Here is a 20,155-nt window from a genome sequence, read left to right as displayed (position 1 = left end):
CTGAACATTGCTGGGGTTTGGCAGCCCAGGAAAATCCACTGTGGGCTTTCTCTCCTAATTTGCATAACATTTCTAAAGCTTATATCTCAGCGTTGGAACGATATGCTGAAATAAGAGTGACATCTTATTATTAGGCCTAGTGGCCATTAAGAAAAAACTGCAAGGTTTCAGATTTTTTTTCCTAGAAGATTTTTTAAAACTTTGAAAGAAGGCATATAAAGACTTTAAAACACATACTGTGTAACATTTCTTGAGAGCACCAGGCTGATATGCAAAGTTATATCCCTATTGAGAATATGGTCCCTACAAGTCCATGCTTGGTTCCTTTTTAAAGAACATTGAAACACGATTAAGACATTGTTCATTTGGTGAACACCAGGGGGCACACTTATGAAACGTCTGCCCGAGGCGTACACCAGGGAGAAGGTGCAGATTAGCCCCTTCTCCCTGGCGTACGCCTGCCGTATGCCCTGCTCACCCGATGATCGGGCTGGGGAAGCTTGGGGGGCGTGGCCTCCTCCTGCGCCCTATTTATCATGATTTACGCCTGCTCGCAGACATAAGTCATATTCCAAATCTACATGAATTGATTACATGATTACATGAATTGGGCTATTTGTCTGCAGCATATCCTAACTTACACCCTGAAGAAATTCCTCACTTTCTGGTCCGACTGGTCCACTTCCTGTTCTCCAATCCTCTGTCCTCCCCCTTCTTTCTGAAACCAAAATCATAAGGCAAGCTGTAACACCTCATCTTTAACCCTGCCCACCACTGACATCCCACCAATCAGTGAGCACCTGGCCAAGAAGAGAGGAAACAACAGAACAGTGAAAGCCTCCTGAGCAGTATAGTGAAAAGGAAACACAGTTGTTTCATCTATCACACTCTTTCTAATCTATCTACATAGATAGATAGATAGATAGATAGATAGATAGATAGATAGATAATAGATAGAAAGATAGATATTTTGTTTACAGTGTAAAGCAGAAGCAGATTGAGCCTGCGATATGCAGAAACTACCAGGTAAAGTGGATCCTTGGCAGTTGGCTCTGAGGTGCAATGCATGCTGGTAGTTTCCGGCTGGCACTATCTTGGATATAGACTTGCTTTTAGAAAAACTTGTAACTCAGGAATGGTGGCAGCTAGCAAAATGGGAAATGGCTCAAAATACTCAGGGGGAATTGGTGAGTAAGGCCAGCTAGGTTTGAGAGCATTTAATTTTTTTGCTCTTGGGTGGAATACCCCTTTAAGGCTGGGTTCACACTACATATATTTCAGTCAGTATTGTGGTCCTCATATTGCAACCAAACCCAGGAGTGGATTAAAAACACAGAAAGGATCCGTTCATACAATGTTGAAATTGAGTGGATGGCCGCCATTTAATGGCAAATATTTGCTCTTATTTTAAAACAACTGCTGTTATATTGAAATAATGGCCGTTATTTACTGTTATATGGTGGCCATCCACTCAATTTTAACATTGTGTGAACAGATCCTTTCTGTGTTTTTAATCCACTCCTGGTTTTGGTTGCAATATGAGGACCACAATACTGACTGAAATATACGTAGCTTGAACCCAGCCTAAAGCTGTCTGGAGGGAAGGTCATGTGACCAAACTCCTTATATCTTGACATGTGCCAAAATTAAGACTTTATACAGCTGAAAAATAAAAAAATGTATGTCTTTTAGAAAGTGCAGAGGAAGGGCTTAAGGAACTCTGAATAGATATAAAGATAAAGGTGATGTACTATGTGTGTATAAGCTCCTGACTGTATATAGAGGTAGTCATCCATCTCCGGTGATGGTGGTGCATGCTGACAGTACGTGATAATTATCGGCCTATGCGATGACCTTATACCTGCGGGTAGAGGGTGAAGTCTATACATAACCATACTTACTGAATGATTTATATGCCACATGTCTGTGACTCCGGGTGCACAGAACGTATTAGAGTCCTGTGAAGACGAGCATTATGTTATGAAGAATATAGCAAAGTGACATTTCCCCGCAGAACAATGGGAAAGGTCACATCTGTACGGCATTCTGGATAAAAGCTTGGTAACTAAGTTATCTGAATAATTTGGCATTTTATGTTTTCTAAGTTCTGGATGGATTCATGGCACCTGCGACATATAGGAGGAAAACAAAGCTTATGTACTCAAAGTGACCTTATAGGATTTACAGGATGGAATTGCCTTAAAAGCAAGGTCCTGATATACTGTCGATAGCACATAGGAGACAGCATCAAAGTATGGCCGATATTCTGAGCCAGGACACAAGTTTCTGGTGTTTATCTTCCAAACCCTTTTCCATGACCCTTGGAAAATTTACCACAATCTTGCTATTAAGAGAAACACTCTAAATAGGACCTTAAAGGGGAGCTCTGGCAATTTTTTTTTCTTTTAAATCAACTGGTGTCAAAACATGATACATGATTTGTAATTTACTTCTATAAAAAAATCTCAAGTCTTCCAGTATGAATCAGCTGCTGTATGTCCTGCAGGAAGTGATATATTCTTGCCATTGTGGCACATTGCTGTCTGCTGCCATCTCTTTCCGTGACAGGAACTGTTCGGAGCAGCAGCAAATCAACAATTTCTTCTGAAGGGCATGTATGATATTGTCGATGATTCTCATTAGATAATGATAGATTAATGAAACAATACGGAAAATAAATCAAATATAGCCCAAATATTTGGCAATCAGCTTTCTTTTCCCTCCCATCAGCGCATTGAGAGATCAGGTCATAGCAGCCCAGAGAAGTCTATGGAGGTGTGGGGGGGAGATAAGCTGTAAAGTGAAATACAGTACATGCTAGTGAAAGCTCTATTACATAATATCAATCCCCAATGTGGGTTTATAGTCTCTACTGCTCATTACTGCTCCATAATGTCCTTCATGCTGCTGCTCTTTGGGGTATGCTATAGAGATGTAGGGCGGATCCCCTCTTCTATACATGTGGAGTGTTTGGGATACACCATAGCAGCTAGTATGCACCTACTGACTTACTGACCTGCTGAAAACTAAATATTAAAAAGTGGTGAGCGGAAGACTGGTGAACATGCCATGTACAAGTTATACAAGTAGCAACTTAAGTAATACTTAAAGGGGTTGTTCAGCAAATGCATTTTTCTTTCAGATCAATTGGTGTCATAAAGTAATATAAATTTGTAATTTACTTCTATTTAAAAATCCCAAGTCTTCCAATACTTATAAGCTGATGTATGTCCTGCAGGAAATGTTGTTTTATTCACATTCAGACACAGTGCTCTCTGCTGCCACCTAGGGCCGAGACAGGAACTGTCCAGAGCAAGAGAGGTTTTCTTTAGAGATTTGCTACTGATCTGGACAGTTCCTGACATGGACAGAGGTGGCAGCAGAGAGCAGTGTTTCTGAATGTAAATAAAACAACACTTCCCGCAGGACATACAGCAGCTTATAAGTATGGGAATACATGAAATTTTTAAATAAAAGTAAATTACAAATCTATATAACTTTCTGACAACAGTTGATTTGGAAATTTATTTATTTTTTTTCCGCTGGACAAGCCCTTTAAGACTAGTGCTGAGCGAATTTTATGAAAGTGTCCAGATTCTGCAACTTCTCTGAACCGATTCGCTTGGCATTTAACTCCCTGTGTCTGGAGAAGGTGGATGCAGCCTAACAATCTCCTATGGCTGTATCCAGGTTTCCAAGACTCCTTAGGCTGGCAGCTAAATCTCAAGCATTCGGGTTCAGAGAAGTTGCCGAACTTGGACACTTTCATGAAGTTTGCTCAACACTTAGGACAAGACCTCCTGAGTCCGAGCCCCCCTCATAGGGTATAGGAATAGGGTCACCCCAATAAGACAAACCCTCTAGCTTTGGTATTACTATAGTAAATGTCGTTGGTTATCTCCTAACATTACACGTAGGGAAGGAGCTAGGAAATCAATTTCCCCTCCAAGCCTCTCACTCGAGTATTGTTCATAGTCTAACAGCTGATTGGAGTTCTCCAAACCTTATAAAAACTTTATAAACAAGTAAACAATTGTGTCAGATCCCGGACCCACTAACAGATCTTACAGCCCTCGGGTGGGCTGGCCTGACTATGTGAGAGTGCAGGTGTTTCCTATAAAACAGGCGTCATGGAATTGTTTCTGACTTTCACAATCTGGTCCTAAATGTTAATCTGTCTGTGTAAAACTGTAATTTGCAAGTAATCAACACAGCGAGATGGCGACTGGATTAATCGCATCATAATAATAAATCCACATTGAATTGGCATAGTAAACTTCCCACACACACTGCGTCTAGACTGGAGGAAAGTCTGTAAATTACTAATCATTAACCGGGAAAATTAGAAGATTCATTCTGAGGAATAAAGAGGATCTCAAAATAAAATACATGTGAATATATGAGAATGTTTTGCTGGGGGACAAATACTGGATAGAATGGAGGGGGGGGGGGGGTGTAATTTGATTTCATAGCCACTTTACTAAGAAATATTGTTGGGAGCTCTTAAAGGGGTATTCCTCTCAAACATAACTTTTCATATGTTGCTTCCCATAGTGAGACTAACAATCCCTTTCATACTTGTTATTATCTATTTAGTCTCCTTCCCCCGGTTCTGAGCTGCTTCTTTCTGCGGGAGACTCAAAAATCTGTGTGTAAGCTTTTCTCTCTGTCTCCCTCTCTCCCGCTCCCTTCTGAGACGGCTGATGTAAACAAGTCCCTGCCAGGCTGTATCAGCATTGTTGCTTCTTTGTAATGCTTGGAGGGTTAAACTGAGGTCAGGTCGCTAATTAACTTACGTTGATTATCCCTCATGGCATTACAAAGTTGCTAAAAAGTTGCAGATAGGGACTTATTTACATCCTGAAATTTTATATGTGAGCCTAAGCCATGCATAGTCAGGAGTCAAAAGCTTGACACTACTTATGAAGCATTATACTACTGCCTAGTTTTATGATTTTTGAACCTGGTGGTTGTAATCAATGGGGCGGACAGTTTTTTCTGGGGTAACTGCATGTCAGCACAATTGTAGTCCCATCATATAATGGACGTCAATTTAAAAAGAAAAAGGGGATGCCTTTTCTCTTTTTTTTTTTTTTTTTTAACTTAGTGTGAACATTGCCTACAAACTGTCCTGTATACACCATGTGTAGGATCAGCAGTCTTCTCACTATAATGAAAGGGCAGTATTATTTTAAAGGAGAAGTCTGACAAAATTTTTTATTAAAGTATTGTAATCCCCCCAAAAGTTATACAAATCCCCAATATTCACTTATTACAGGAAATGCTTATGAATTTTTTTTTTCCCTGCACTTACTACTGCATCGAGGCTTTACTTCCTGGATAACATGGTGATGTCACTTCCTGGATAACATGATGATGTCACTTCCTGGATAACAGAATGATGTTACTTCCTGGATAACATGGTGATGTCACTTCCTGGATAACATGATGATGTCACTTCCTGGATAACAGAATGATGTTACTTCCTGGATAACATGGTGATGTCACGACCCGACTCCCAGAGCTGTGCGGGCTGTGGCTGCTGGAGAGGATGATGGCAGGGGACACTGAGGGACACAGGGAACTGGAGGGGCACTGAGCATCCCCCTGCCATCATCCTCTCCAGCAGCCACAGCCCACACAGCTCTGGGAGTCGGGTCGTTTTATCCAGGAAGTGACATCACCATGTTATTCAGCAAGTGACATCACCAAGTTATCCAGGAAGTGAAGCCTTGATGCAGTAGTAAGTGCAGGGAAAAAGCACTTTATAAGCATTTCCCGTAATAAGTGTATATTGGGGATTTGTATAACTTTTGGGGGACAATACAATACTTTAATAAAAATTTTCACCGGACTTCTTTAAAATTCACGCCTCTGTGGGAACTCGGAGCAAAACAAACAATGTTCTTTCAAGTAAACTGGTGTCAAAACGTTCTATAGATTTCTAATTAATTTATATTTCAAAATCTTAGGTCTTCCAGTACTTATCAGCTGCTTTATGTCCTGCAGGAAGTGGTGTAAATTACAGGTATTTTACAAATCTATATACCTTGCTGACACCAGTTAAACCAACAGAAAAAAATTTCACGAGTCTCCTTTTTAAAAGGCACAGGATCACATGACTGACAGTAAGTAATGGTCGCAGCTCAACTCCTCCTTTCTCTCTGTCCTTGCACAGTAACCTTTGCACAAGTCACAGAGCATGCCCACAACACTGTCCTCCTCCTTCCTCTCTGTCCATGAGCAATGACCTTTACAAAATCATAGAGCATGCCCCTACATAATTGGATGTTCTGTGATTGGAGATGTTTTTCTGTGTCTCTGGAAAGAAAGCGTAATTGAATTTATATAATATTTATTTATTTTTAGTATCTTTTTATTTAGCAATATGTATTTATTTCTAATAAATTGTAATTATAATAAATAATCATTGCTTATAAATTAATACAATTAATTAAAATAAAGTTTGATTATTATTATTATTATTATTTATTTATTTATTTTTACACACGAAATCTAAGCAAAGCATGTTATCTCCAAAATCCTTTCATTTACTGGCAAAAAAATAAATAAATCAACCGTTCAAATAGGTATCAATGGTTTTGGTTTGAAAAATGAAAGGGAAGTAAGATGCCTTCCCCTAACATTTATTTATCATGCAGAAATGGCCTCGAATCACATTCCTCCCCATAAAAGTCACACAATAGCATAAATCTTTCTTTTCAGACCCTCCATAAATCCTCTCTGGCTGCTGCCATTTTGAATAATGTAGTCCTCTAAGCCTCCGCAGCTTTACAAATGTACGGCCAGATATTACCAGTCACGTCACAGGTCTGGAGGAAAATGCATTAGAGGGAGCAGAGGATTGGTGAGCGATGTTACTGGAGGGAAATACATTAGGAATCTTTAGATATTATTCACAGCCAAATCAGACACTAAATTATAAAAAAAATCCCCTTCTGCCACAATGTAATTGCTTGTTTTTCTTCATTTAGTGCAGGTATGGGTTCTGCCTCCGCCAAGGATGAGAGCGGAATCTTAAGAACCTGGTAGAATAGGATTAAAGAGAAATTCATATTTAGATGTGGACGCAGACTTGGCACATGAATACATAAAACCTTACAGCGAGTTGTAGAGAAAAGATTATAAGGAATAACGTGGAGATCTTGGGACCTAAAATAAAGTCGGTGACCGGGCCCCATTGGCTTCCATTTGCCATTTATTTCAAGAGTCTTAGGGGTTAGAGGTGACATTTTGTCCCCTTAGGGGTTAGGTGCAGTGATGAGTGAACATGTTTGTAAAGGTTCGTACGAACATGACGCCAATTGTTCGTGTTCGGCGATAACAAACAATTTGTTTGATGATCAGAATGGTTATAATGATCATTATCGAACATATTAGAACGTATGCAACTGCGTGATTTACGCTTTGTGCCTGATAATCTGTACGCATGTGCGTAACTCTAGCCCAAACACAACTGAGTAATTTACACTTTGCACCGGATATCTGTAAGCATGTGCGTATACCGTAACGTACGCTTCTACTGTACATTCGTTATTTGTTTGTGAATGTTTGGTGTACAAGAACCGATCATGGTCCCTTTTTTTTATCTTCTTGTTCGGGGTCCGAACTGAACATTGGTGTGACTGCCAACTCTTTAGCCCCTACCGCTTCATCTCCGGCTTGGAGTACACTTTCAAACATACAAAAAAAAAAAACACAGAAAAATGCAACAGCTCAACACATTGGCAAGGTACAGACCCACTACAGACATGAAAATCGGTAAAAGCAGCCCCCCCCCCCCCAACTGCCAAAAAAATTCTCCAGAAAAATAATGAGGCTCTTGGTTACCATTTGCAAACAGTGCAAACCACCCCATCACGATAAGGTGGCCTCATGCTTGAGGCATACCCTACACTGTACTATGCTCTGGGCATGCAAGCTCCATCCTATACCGGCAAAAGTAATTACACCACCTGGGTGAGATAGGGGGAGTGCACGACCAAGTAGAGGCAGCCACTCGCCCCATCTGGAACACAAAAAAAGACAAATTTGGTCAGCTCTCCTAGAACACTATTCACACTAGGCAGGAGTACCGAGCATGAGGCTACCTTACCGTGGTGGGGTGGTATACACTGTTTGCAAATGGTAACCAAAAGCCTCATTATTTTTGTGGAGATTTTTTTGGGCAATGTGTGGGGGGGCTGCTTTTAACTATTTTCATGTCTGTAGTGGGTCTGTATCTTGCCATTGCGGTGAGCTGTTGCATTTTTCTGTGTTTGCAATTTCAGCCAAAGCAACGTGCTCCTACCTAGTGTGAATGGTGTTCTAGGAGAGTCTTTTTTTCTGTGTTCCAGTTGGAGTACACTTTACCCCATATAAGCTTCACCCCTTCTTACCCCCTATAGCTTCATCCATGGCTTGGAGCACGCTTTACTCCCTATAGCTTCATCCATGGCTTAGAATACTCTGCACCCCCTATAGCTTCATCCATGGCTTAGAATACTCTGCACCCCCTATAGCTTCATCCATGGCTTAGAATACTCTGCACCCCCTATAGCTTCATCCATGGCTTGGAGTACTTCTTACCCCCTATAGCTTCATCCATGGCTTGGAGCACGCTTTACCCCCTATAGCTTCATCCATGGCTTAGAATACTCTGCACCCCCTATAGCTTCATCCATGGCTTAGAGTACTCTGCACCCCCTATAGCTTCATCCATGGCTTAGAGTACTCTGCACCCCCTATAGCTTCATCTCTGGCTTTGAGATTTCTTTACCCCCTATTGCAGTATCCATGGCTTGGAGTACTCATTACCCTCTATAGCTTCATCCTTAGCTTGGATTACTCTTTAACCCCTATTATTACACCTCTGGCTTGGAGTACTCTTTACCCTCTATTGCTACATCCATGGCCTGGAGTTCTCTTTACTCCCTTTTACTACACCTGTGGCTTGGAGTATTCCCTACTCCTTATTTCTACATCCCTGGATTGGAGTCACTGGGGAACGAAAACTTACAATTGTTTGGCAAATTTTAAATAATGTATCTGTGCCTCATTATACGGCATACATACTGTGTTACTACCCCGATAAGCGGGAGCTGAGCTGCAATACCCATCACAGCCACTATGCTATGTATGGAGCCATTCGCTTATAGCTCTGGAACAGCTCTGACAAGCAGATGACTGGCTAGGGTGCATAGTTTTGCACTTATTGATAACCTATCCTGAATACAGGCCAGCAATAATAAATATTAAAAAAAGATCTCTAAAAGTCTCTAAATCCATGTCTGTAACTATGTTTGATCTGAGCATCTGGTCTCTGAGTATTTGTGTATCCTGAGATTTGCGATATAAAATTCTGCCTGCAATCTGGTGCTGAGAGGAAGCCTCCAGCCGAGCGCTGATCCTAAATTACCTAATAAGAGCCATTCTCTCCAAACACAGGTCCCTTCCACGTCTTTTGGTCATGCTCAATTATTAGACCATATTGGAGCGATGTAATCAAATTAATCAAATTCCCGGAGACAAGCAGCCAAATTAATATTGTAGATTTTGTCAGCGGCCAGATGCTGCCTCTCAGCTGCCTGGAAGCAGGAGGCTACACATCCCCCCTCCGCTGAGGATAGGCACACTTGAAAATGGAATTAACTAGGTAATATTGATGAGACCTGATGTAAGGAAGCACGGGAGAAGAGCAGTAATAATGCTGGGAAATGCAAGGTCAGGACGGCCCCAAACTTCCAATTATCTTGTCCCTATTTATCAGCTATTATATAACTCCTATCCTATGCATTATGCAACGGACACAGAACTTTACTGCTGTTCTCTCTCTTCTTAGACTTTTACCCTAGTTATTTTTCCCTTATTCCGTCTTTATTAGCAGGGCGGACTGGAGAATCCGCGCAAACTGCATGGGCTTTCCTGTAAATGAGCGTCTAATCCATGGGGGTCCTACTGATCATATGAATGGGGGCAGGGGGCATGCATGGTTGTCTGGCAGGGGTCAGCTGGTATATAGGCAGAAGATGTCACAGTGCTACAAAAGTAAAAGTAGAGGGGCTGCACCATAGATTTTAAGGGGGTACTCCAGCGTGAAAAATAATATATATTACAAATCAACTGATGTCAGAAAGTTATATAGATAAGTTAGATGTAAGTTACTTCTATTTAAAAATCTCCAGTCTTCCGGTACTTATCAGCTGCTGTATGTCTTGCAGGAAGTGGTGTATTCTTTTCAGTCTGACACAGTGCTCTCTGCTGCCACCTCTGTCTATGTCAGGAACTGCCCAGAGCAGGAGAGGTTTTCTTTTGGGATTTGACCCTGCTCTGGACAGTTCCTGACATGGACAGAGGTGGCTCTGTGTCAGACTGGAAAGAATACACCACTTTTTGCAGGACATACAGCAGCTGATAAGTAGTGGAAGACTTGGGATTTTTAAATAGAACTAAATTACAAATCTATATAACTATATAAATTTCCCTTTTAATTTCTTTGCAGCGCCACCACAGGATAAATAAAGCATTACACAGTGTCCATTCAAATTAGTGGTTTGCCTGTATAATGCAGGACACTTCAGCTTGTTCAGAAAAGGAGACCCTTTATGAGATGTGCATCCTATACCGGAGAACTGCCTATATATAATAACTCCAAATTCACTTATAGAGAGAGAATGAAAATGGGTTTTCTAACTGGATCTATGAAATCTTGTATATTTTTGTTAGGCTAGGTTCACACTGCGTTTTCAGCATCCGTTTAACGCATCCGTTTTTTGCAAAAAAAACGCATGAAAAACGGATTGCAAAAAACGGATTCATTTGTGTGCATCCGTTTTTCCATTGACTTCCATTATAAAAAAAAAACGGATCTGTTTTTTTTGACGGACCAAAACGGACAAAAAAACGTTGCTGACCCTATTTTTCTGGACGTTAAAAAAAACTGATCCGTTAAACGGATGCTGAAAACGCAGTGTGAACCTAGCCTTACCGTAAAACTTTTTGGCTTTTTCCACTCTAATAACCAGTTGTCCTGTCGGTAATAACTGCATTTTCTTCATATATCTATCTATATATGATGTTTAATATCTAATGACATTGATGTCAAGTTCTGTATGTGATTAATTCTGAAACCACTTTTCTTGGTACAGGTTGAAAAGAAAGTCCCAGTCGGTGGACATTGCCTCCCCGGGATATAATCCTCTGACCGATACTCCACCACAAGCGAGTAAGCCACCGCTGATCAGTAAGACCATCTCGGAAGAAGAGCACAATACCGCAAATACTCAGAAACGTCACCCAAGAAGAGGAGACCTGAAGAGGGGCTACACTATCGGTGAGTCCTGCCAAACGTTTCACTGAAAACACCTACTGCTGAGGTTAGGGCGTCATCGTTCTCCAAGAGACTTTGGACCTCAGACATCATTTGGCCTCCATCTAGTTTAGTCAAATCAATGATGAATCCAAAGAAAGATTTTCCTTCAAATAATATGGTATTTACCCCGGCACCTGGGTTAAAGTGTATGCTTTATTTTGAATAGATACTAAACAAAATCTGCTTTAACGTATGTATTTCCGAAGTTTTGGAGTGACTTAGGAAAGAGAATTTTGTACAGTTTCGAAAAAGATATATTTACAGCAGCACCGAGTATTTAAGGAGGTTATTTGACCTGGTGGACGATATTTCCTTGCACAAAAATGCCGGATTAAAAGGGCTTGCCCAATCATGGCAGAATATATATATATATATATATATATAGTATAAACTGTAACTAAGGTGAGATGCAAATTTATGCATAGAAGAGAGGGGGCCCTAGAGCCAAGAACAAGCTAACGCATTATACATGGCCCAAAAACTAGCACCAATCATTGAGATCGGCACAGCCTATTAACTGCATCATAGTCGGCCTTACAGTCCTATTCCCCCCTCTTCAAGCCTTTCCTATGACTCATTTGTCAAATCCCCCCCCCCCATCACTTGTTTATTACACTGGTCAACAGCCAAAAAGGTTCCAACATAAAAACAGTTGAACTTAACTAATTTTGGGGTGCTGAGATCGAAAATGATGTTCAAATTTTCAAATTGGCTCTAATTTTTAAGATATAGACGTACTTTCTATACTTCTCACAGCCTGTGATACAATACTGGGAAAAGTTTGCATCATCAGTATTGCATCATCAACTGGTATATTGCATCATCTTAGAATGACCAATAGTTATGGTATAAGGCTAGGTTCACACTGCGTTTTTGCTATCCTTGTTTTTCATCCGTTTTTTGCGAAAAACGGATGAAAAAACGATGCATTTGTGTGCATCCATTTTGATCTGCTTTTCCATTGACTACCATTATAAAAAAAAAAAGGATCCGTTTCAAAACAACTTTTGTGTCCGTTAAAAGAAACGGATCCGTTTCGATCCGTTTTTTTTTTTTTTATAATGTAAGTCAATGGAAAAACGGATCAAAACGGATGCACACAAATGCATCCATTTTTCATCTGTTTTTTTGCAAAAAACGGATGAAAAAAAATGGATTGCAAAAATGCAGTGTGAACCTAGCCTAAGGTATCAGGGTAAATGGAACCCGTCAATGCTTGCAGATTACTGTTGGACAGTTATCAGAGACAATCCCATGTAAGAATACAAAAGACATGTGTAAATGTACCAAGTAGCCATTGAATAAGGACCTACATTCCAGAATTCAATAAACATAATTAATTTGTAAAAATTCTTGGATATGTCTTTAAATTGTAGTTGATTTCAGATAGAACTAAGTTTCCTATGAATATATTTCAAAAGTTTATGAACAGTAAACTTGCTTCCTTATAATTGCAGAAGTAATAAATCTGTCGGCTATTATACTGTATTCTTTACAATTCACAAAACAGTAACAATGAGAACTCTTCCATATCATAGAAACTAGAGCCAATTCACATTTTTCCATTCCACATTAAGAAATGGATAATTTTATTTCTGAACCAAACAACTTTTGAAAATTTGTTGACCAGTGTTACCAGTGCAGTCCCTCTGGGGAGGGGAATTCTATACAGGGTCTTCCTACCCAATTGCAAATGGCGTTGAGACCATCCAGGCCAAGGCCTCCTCTCCATGATTCCCAAAGCCATTCGCTTGGTCTGTTTTTATGGAAGATATATATCTTGTTTAGACCTATTTTCGTAGGGGGAGAGTTTTTATTTTTCTGTGATGGTTGTTGTAATACTGCTGCGCACTACTCGGTGTGATGTTGGTACCTGCTTTAGTGTGGCCAGTCTGTAGTGTCCCCCAAATAGTCGTTGACCTGCCGGGCTGTGATGGGTCCCTTGGGCTCTTGTCACGTTAGTCCTGAGTGGAAATTGACCCACCCAGACTATCGTTACCGCCACCCACAGAAAGGGGATAAATATCCCAAGGTGTACGGCTAGTATGTATAGGTGCTGGTGCAGAGGAAAGGATGACTGAGTCTTAGTGATATAAAAATATACCAGCTTTACTGTATAGTCTCTTGGTAATACAATACACTTTTGTAGAAAAAAGATAGATCTTTGAACAGACTTCAGTGCTCAAACTTGTTTGTGCTGAGGAGATGCTTGAAGACGTAGAGTAAAGTAGAACGGTAGTTGTAGCTGTGCTTAAAGAATTAGAAGAGTAGCGTAGAGGAGTTTGTCAAGGGAGTCCTAACCCAATGTAGCAATGTACTCTGCCAGAACTTGAGAGAATACTTTAGAGTAAGAAGTTTACTTGTACCTGTGTATAAACTTTAGTCTGACCACCTTCTGTCCTACAGTGTCGAGTGACTCGTCCTCCTAGGGTGATACAAGCCCCAGTCGTGGTTACTTGGGTGAAGCTAAGCTCCTGGGGGTGTCCCAGTTACCTGTGCTGCGAGATAGAATACGTAGACCTTCTGGTAGCTTTGTCCTATCCAGGCTAGTTCCTCTTGTGTATCATGATACTGCCCTGCACTTTTTAGACTGGTTCACGGCATGGGCTAGGATGTTCCCAGACTCTTCTCCCTTGGTAGTGTTAAACACTGCATAGTAGATATAGTATACGTACAGGAAGAGCTGAGTATCTCTAGTTGCATATGCACACACGTGTCTTAGACTAGACTGCACCGAATGCTTGTCCCAGATGAGGGTCCTGGCAGGCTACAGCAGGGACATTGGTTCTGTGTGTCCTTCCCCCACAAGAATCTGGGTAAGAACTTACGCTACAACTCCTCCCACCAAGTGACAACTTCCTACAGTAACCTACCCTGTAAATGGTGGAAAGGAGTATATGCGAAAGTAATAAAGAAAAAAATAGACCAGAAGTAGAGAGCATCTCCTATAGGTCAGCAAAAGCACATGGTACACATAAAACAGTAACCCATTCCTAACTTCAGCTGTGCAATACATAAGAGCATACATACAAAAATACTGAAATCTGGCGGTGAATACTTAAAGTGCACCCCATCACCACTTAACCTGGAGTAAGAAGCTTTTTTGAGAGGTGCAAAGGAGAGGTAAAGAACACTGTGGTGGGACACCACATTTCTATGGCATCATTTTTTTTTTACACTTGTTTACAAGGTGGGGGAGGGTGTTTAAACTTGTATACTTGTCCAATTGATGCTAAAAATGGCTCTTTTTGAGAGTATGAGTTAACAAAATCCTAAGGATACAGCCGTTTGTGACTGGAAACTTCCCCACCAAGTCCGCCAAATGTCTACGGGATTATTCTTATTCCTTAAGGCCCTATTACACAAAGCGATTTTCGGCCGCATTCGGTCGATATTGCTCGTTGTGGCTGAGAATGATTTTGTGTAATAGAAGCTTTACTCCTAACCTTTTTGTTTTATTTTTTGGTCAGGTTGAGGCTGTTTCAGCTTATGGTCGTCTTTTAATAGCTGAAATATATACTGTACCTAAATCTATAATCCCCCCCTTCCCCAGAACTCTACATTTTGTAACCTGAAATACTCTCAGACACAGAATATCCTTGTAAAAGGAGAACAAAAAAGCCGCCCCTGCTCCAGCCATGTGCTGAACATCCATTCTGGACGCTGCATGAGGATGTGTAATGACTGCCCATTAGGCGAATGTCTGGGGAGCTCTGATCTGGATGAAGGATGCCGGAGCCCACGTACCGCGCAGGGAATTAGCTTCTGCTTGTTGCACAGTCTAATCAGAAAGGGCAAAGGTATTTTGGAAGTTAACGTTTCTATCCCTCTCTCAAAGCATATGGCAGAACGCTCAATCAACAGGTGGAATCATTTACCAAAGGTTACAAGGCAAATGTCACTCCCATCCTCTGCAGACTACAAAGTCTAAATTTAATAGAGCAACTTTTTATGCACAATCTGTAATCGGAACAAAAAAAAAAACTAAACTTTTTTTTAATTAAAGTTTAATGATGTTGTTTAAGGCTATGTTCTCACTACGCATGAGACGGGCCGTTCCGTGACCCCGGCCGGGTCACGGAACGGCGGTCTCTGGCCGGATCATCTCGGACGGTACTTAAGTACCGGCCGGATGATCTTTCCGGCCACGGAGCTCTGATGCGGGCGCATCAGCGTGCGCCCGCATCAGAGCTTCCCATAGCCCACAGTGAAGCAAGTGTGAGCTGACAGGTCTTTCTGCGGCCGTAATTCACAGAAAACTGACCTGTCAGTTATTTGCGGCGCCGCATAGATCCCGGCCGGAGCGTATACGATGTGTGTACGCTCCGGCCGGGATCCCATTGAAAGTAAGGTTATGTTTCACACGCAAAACTACGGCTGTAGTTCTGCGGCGAGAACATGTGTGGTGTGAACATGTGCGGTGTGAACATAGCCTTATAGAACTGAGTTGCTATACCACAAACAACCTGAGGACAAAAGTGGTGCTGTTTCTGTTTCTGTTTCTGAAACCTAATCTAGGATAACCGCTTTAAGAACACCCTATACAGTGTAACGTCAGTATCTGTGATGTCTGGAAGCTCAGGCTAGAGATTCAGAGATTCCTTCTGTTCTATAGTGACACACTGTTCCTTTGTAAGAATTCAGCTAAACCTACGGTTTTGTGTTTAAAGATAGAAATTATTGTCAAAATGTAATCCCTTCCAAGTGATTATAATAATGATAATAACAGGGTAAGTGCAAAAAGAGGATGGTTGACTTTGGATTCATCCATCTATAATGTACTGTATATGGCTGATTATACAGAATAAAATGCCTCTTATGATCCTTACAATTTCTTAAAGTGAACCTGTTCCCACTCCTGTCCTGTCTGTTTTAGCAGATACATGCAATGCCAATGAAATAACAATCCTGGAACATCTTCTCTTATCGCTTTGTGATGTTCCGTTCCTCTGTTATTCTTGCTAGAAATATATGACTCAATAACCAACTGGAGGCGTGTCCCTACACTCTCTGCTATTATCCAATCAGAGCTGACAGTGTACACAGTGTAGGGACACGCCCCCATTTGGTAACACCCAGTTGGTTATTGAGTCATAGATTTCTATAAAAAAAATACAGAGGAACGGCACATCACAGAGATATAAGAGAAGATGTTCCAGAATTGTTATATCATGGGGAATACAAGTAGTTACTAATACAGACAGGTCAGGAGTGGTGATGGGCTTCCTTTAAGTCATGTGTAAATTGATATAAGATTCATGATAGATAGATAGATAGATAGATAGATAGATAGATAGATAGATAGATAGATAGATAGATCACCATAACCATGGGCTCTATATACAGTAGGTAGAAAAGTATATTCCCCAGCACTCCAACATTTGGTGTAAAAAAAAACAATTTATTCCATCCAGCAAGTCTGCTGCACCTTTGCTGGATGGAATAAATTGTTTTTTACACTGAATTTTGGAGTGCTGGGGAATATACTTGGGTAGATGTACAGATAGATAGATAGATAGATAGATAGATAGATAGATAGATAGATAGATAGATAGATAGATAGATAGGAGATAGATAGATAGATAGGAGATAGATAGATAGATAGATAGATAGATAGATAGATAGATAGATAGATAGGAGATAGATAGATAGGAGATAGATAGATAGATAGATAGATAGATAGATAGATAGATAGATAGATAGATAGATAGGAGATAGAGAGAGAGAGATAGATAGATAGATAGATAGATAGATAGATAGATAGATAGATAGATAGATAGATAGATAATAGATCATCCCTTACAAACATTGGTATCTTCCTAGTGATCCCTATAACACTTCTCAGTGGTACAGTCTCGGAGTGTTTCCCAGCTCATCGGAGGTGACATGTTTCCTTATAGCAAGTTCAATGAACACAAAGTAAAAAATGATCACAGAAATGTGACTTCACAGCCAGGAGCTCCTCATCTAATAGATCCCAGACGTGCAATAAAATTCTATACACTTCAAGCCTAACAAACACTTGTATCTGTTTTATTCTCTAGTCCCCATGCGTCCCTCTAGTCATTGTGGTGTTCACACAATCTGTAGAATAAACATGTTCTTACCAGGGTGGAATCAGTTTTTCCTATCTCTATGCACAACCCCCCCCCCCCCCCTCCAATGTCAGCCACAATGTAGCTACACAATGCTTCCATGCCAGCCATACCACCCAGTGTCAACCACACTATGGACTACTGAAGGGTGGGGGCCTGAGCACCCAGACCCTGAGAAACCAAAAGTTTCTGGAAATTATAATAATAAAGACAATTCTTAGATCCCTCCTCTTTGTCTCTTCTACAACATTGGCACTGATGAAGACCTGGGAAGCCCAAAATGTTAAATGATAAATGTATTGCAAACACAAATAAATACTGTAAAATTATTTCACATAATTCACATTCAGTCCAAATTTCACAAAAAAACATTAAAAAATTGTTTGTTATAATTGGAATTTATGTAATTTGTGTTTAATTCATTTAGTCCCTGTATCTGTATACCAAGCATCCCAGAGGGGATCTCACGGTTATGTGTATTGCAGCCTACATTCATTTTATTCCCTCTGCACCCTGTCTAGCCACTCTGTGTGCTGTACAGGAGCAGGGACGCCAGACAGGGGTCCCTGCTCCTGAATATACTTTGCATCGGCAAAGGGCACTTTAGAACCCAAATCAAGATCCATATTGGATCCTATAGATTTCAGCCTAAATTTGTTATTCCGGTTGCATTCTTGTCTGCACTGTTTGCCATCCAGGGATCCAGAACCAGCATTGCTCAGCTCTACCTCACACTTTCATCTCATGCTTTGTTCCAAAGGTTTAACCACCATCTTAAAGGGGGTACTCTTTTTTCTTATTCTGTCAAATCAGCTGGTGTCAGAAAGTTATATAGATTTGTAATTTATTTCTATTTAAAAATGTCAAGTCTTCCAGTACTTGTCAGCTACTGTATGTCCTGCAGGAAGTGGTGTATTTTTTCCAGTCTGACACAGTTCTCTCTGCTGCCACCTCTGTCCATGTCAGAAGGTTTTCTATGGGGATTTGCTACTACTCCGGACAGTTCCTCACATGGACAGAGGTGGCGGCAGAGAGCACTGTGTCAGACTGGAAAGAATACACCACTTCCTGCAGGACATACAGCAGTTGATAAGTACTGAGATTTTTAAAAAGAAGTAAATTACACATAAATATATATTGATTTAAAAGAAAAAGATGTTTGTCGGAGTACCCCTTTAACATAAAGAAACATAATTTTAATAGAATTATTTTTATTTTTTTTTTAGGTAAGGCAATGATAAACAATCTTCCATTTTTCCGTATTGTCTCTTGTGATGCTTCAGGTTTGATATGTTCTTGAATAAATGATTACAGACACTACAGGTACCATGATCTATTACCATGGAGATGGAAGGTCTAGGCGAGAGCCGTAGAAACGAAATGATAGGAAATGTACAATCAAGGCGTGAGGTGGTCTGCTGGAGACAACCTCTACTTGTTAGAAGGGTTCCTGGACAGTAGTTATGTGCATTAAACTGAAGAAAAATAGGCTTTTTCCCAGGGCTAATCCCCACTCATCACATATAGGACTTTTCCAGATACTTCTCTTTTATTAACACACCTGTTTAACACATTCCCAGCATAACACCCCACAGGTGAGTGAAATAACTAGCTCTGTATTGTCCATCCATGCACATGAACTACTTTGGGTCATGGACATTGCCCCTAATCACTAAAAAGCTATTAACCCCCTATGTTATTGAACTTCGAAGGGTTAACTTGCACCATGCCGTTGTGCACACTGTGCTGTTTTTTAGTGCTGAACTGCATTTTATATGTTTATTGTAACCATATACTGTTTATTTGCATTGTCACTGTGCTACATGTGCACTGCACTGTGGAAAGGGTTAATATATAAGGGTTTGCTAATACTGAGAGACTTTTGGGACTTTCTGTCTATGTACTGAGAAGCTACAGAAAAGTATACATAGGGAATTCGGAGGGAAAAAAACAGACTAGCCTGGTTGGCTGTACGTACTATACTGCATACTGCACTGTACGTACTATACTGCATTATACATCTATGACATGCTGAAATTGCAACTATGTTTCTGTAAAGGTTGTGCTTCTCCACTCAACCCCTCCCAATAGTTTCCAGGTTAGTTAGAAGTAGAGATGAGCAAAAGTTCTGTTGGACAGGTTTGACAAAGTTTGGGTTCGCGCCGAACCGAAATTAAACGAACCGCACTAAAACAGCTAAACGCTTGCAGACATTTATTTATTTTACTGCGGTTTTAAAATACCGCCCATTATACTTACCTTTCCTGGCTCCCCCAGTGTCTGTCTTCTCCAATCACAGCCAGCTCAGCCAATCACTGGCCGCGGGTGCTGTCCTGTCCCAGTCAGCCAGTGATTGGCTGAGTGTGCTGTCACTCTTGTTTCAGTAGTGACAACCCAGTCAGCCAATCACAGACTGACTGGGGCAGGACAGCACCGCGGCCAGTGATTGACTGAACGGCTGTCATTCTTGTTCTGTTTTTTTAGATGTTTCTGAACTATGCAAAAAGTTTGGTTCGGTAGCGAACCAAACTTTTTTCAAAGTTTGAAACTAATCTGAGTTCAAGAGGCTCGTCTCACTTATCTCTACTTAGAAGCTGTATAAAAGGGATAGCAGTCAGAGCCTCTAGTGTTTTGCAGATAGGGACCAACGCTGTATAGAAGAGACCTTGCACAAGTGACTAAGAAGTCA

At 40.7% G+C, this 20,155-nt stretch overlaps 1 protein-coding gene across 3 annotated transcripts in view; it reads left to right on the top strand.

The window, feature by feature from the left end:
• OXR1 (oxidation resistance 1) overlaps positions 1 to 20,155 on the top strand; it is a 334,109-nt gene that overhangs the window by 161,421 nt on the left and 152,533 nt on the right. For all 3 annotated transcript variants that reach the window (XM_069957201.1, XM_069957204.1, XM_069957202.1), the window contains one exon: positions 11,148 to 11,332. In XM_069957201.1, coding sequence (XP_069813302.1) covers positions 11,148 to 11,332 — 185 coding nt within the window. The remainder of the gene's footprint in view (positions 1 to 11,147; positions 11,333 to 20,155) is intronic.

This window comes from Dendropsophus ebraccatus, chromosome 2, assembly GCF_027789765.1.
Source record: "Dendropsophus ebraccatus isolate aDenEbr1 chromosome 2, aDenEbr1.pat, whole genome shotgun sequence".
Lineage (NCBI taxonomy): Eukaryota > Metazoa > Chordata > Amphibia > Anura > Hylidae > Dendropsophus > Dendropsophus ebraccatus.
This window is presented reverse-complemented; position numbering and strand designations above follow the sequence as displayed.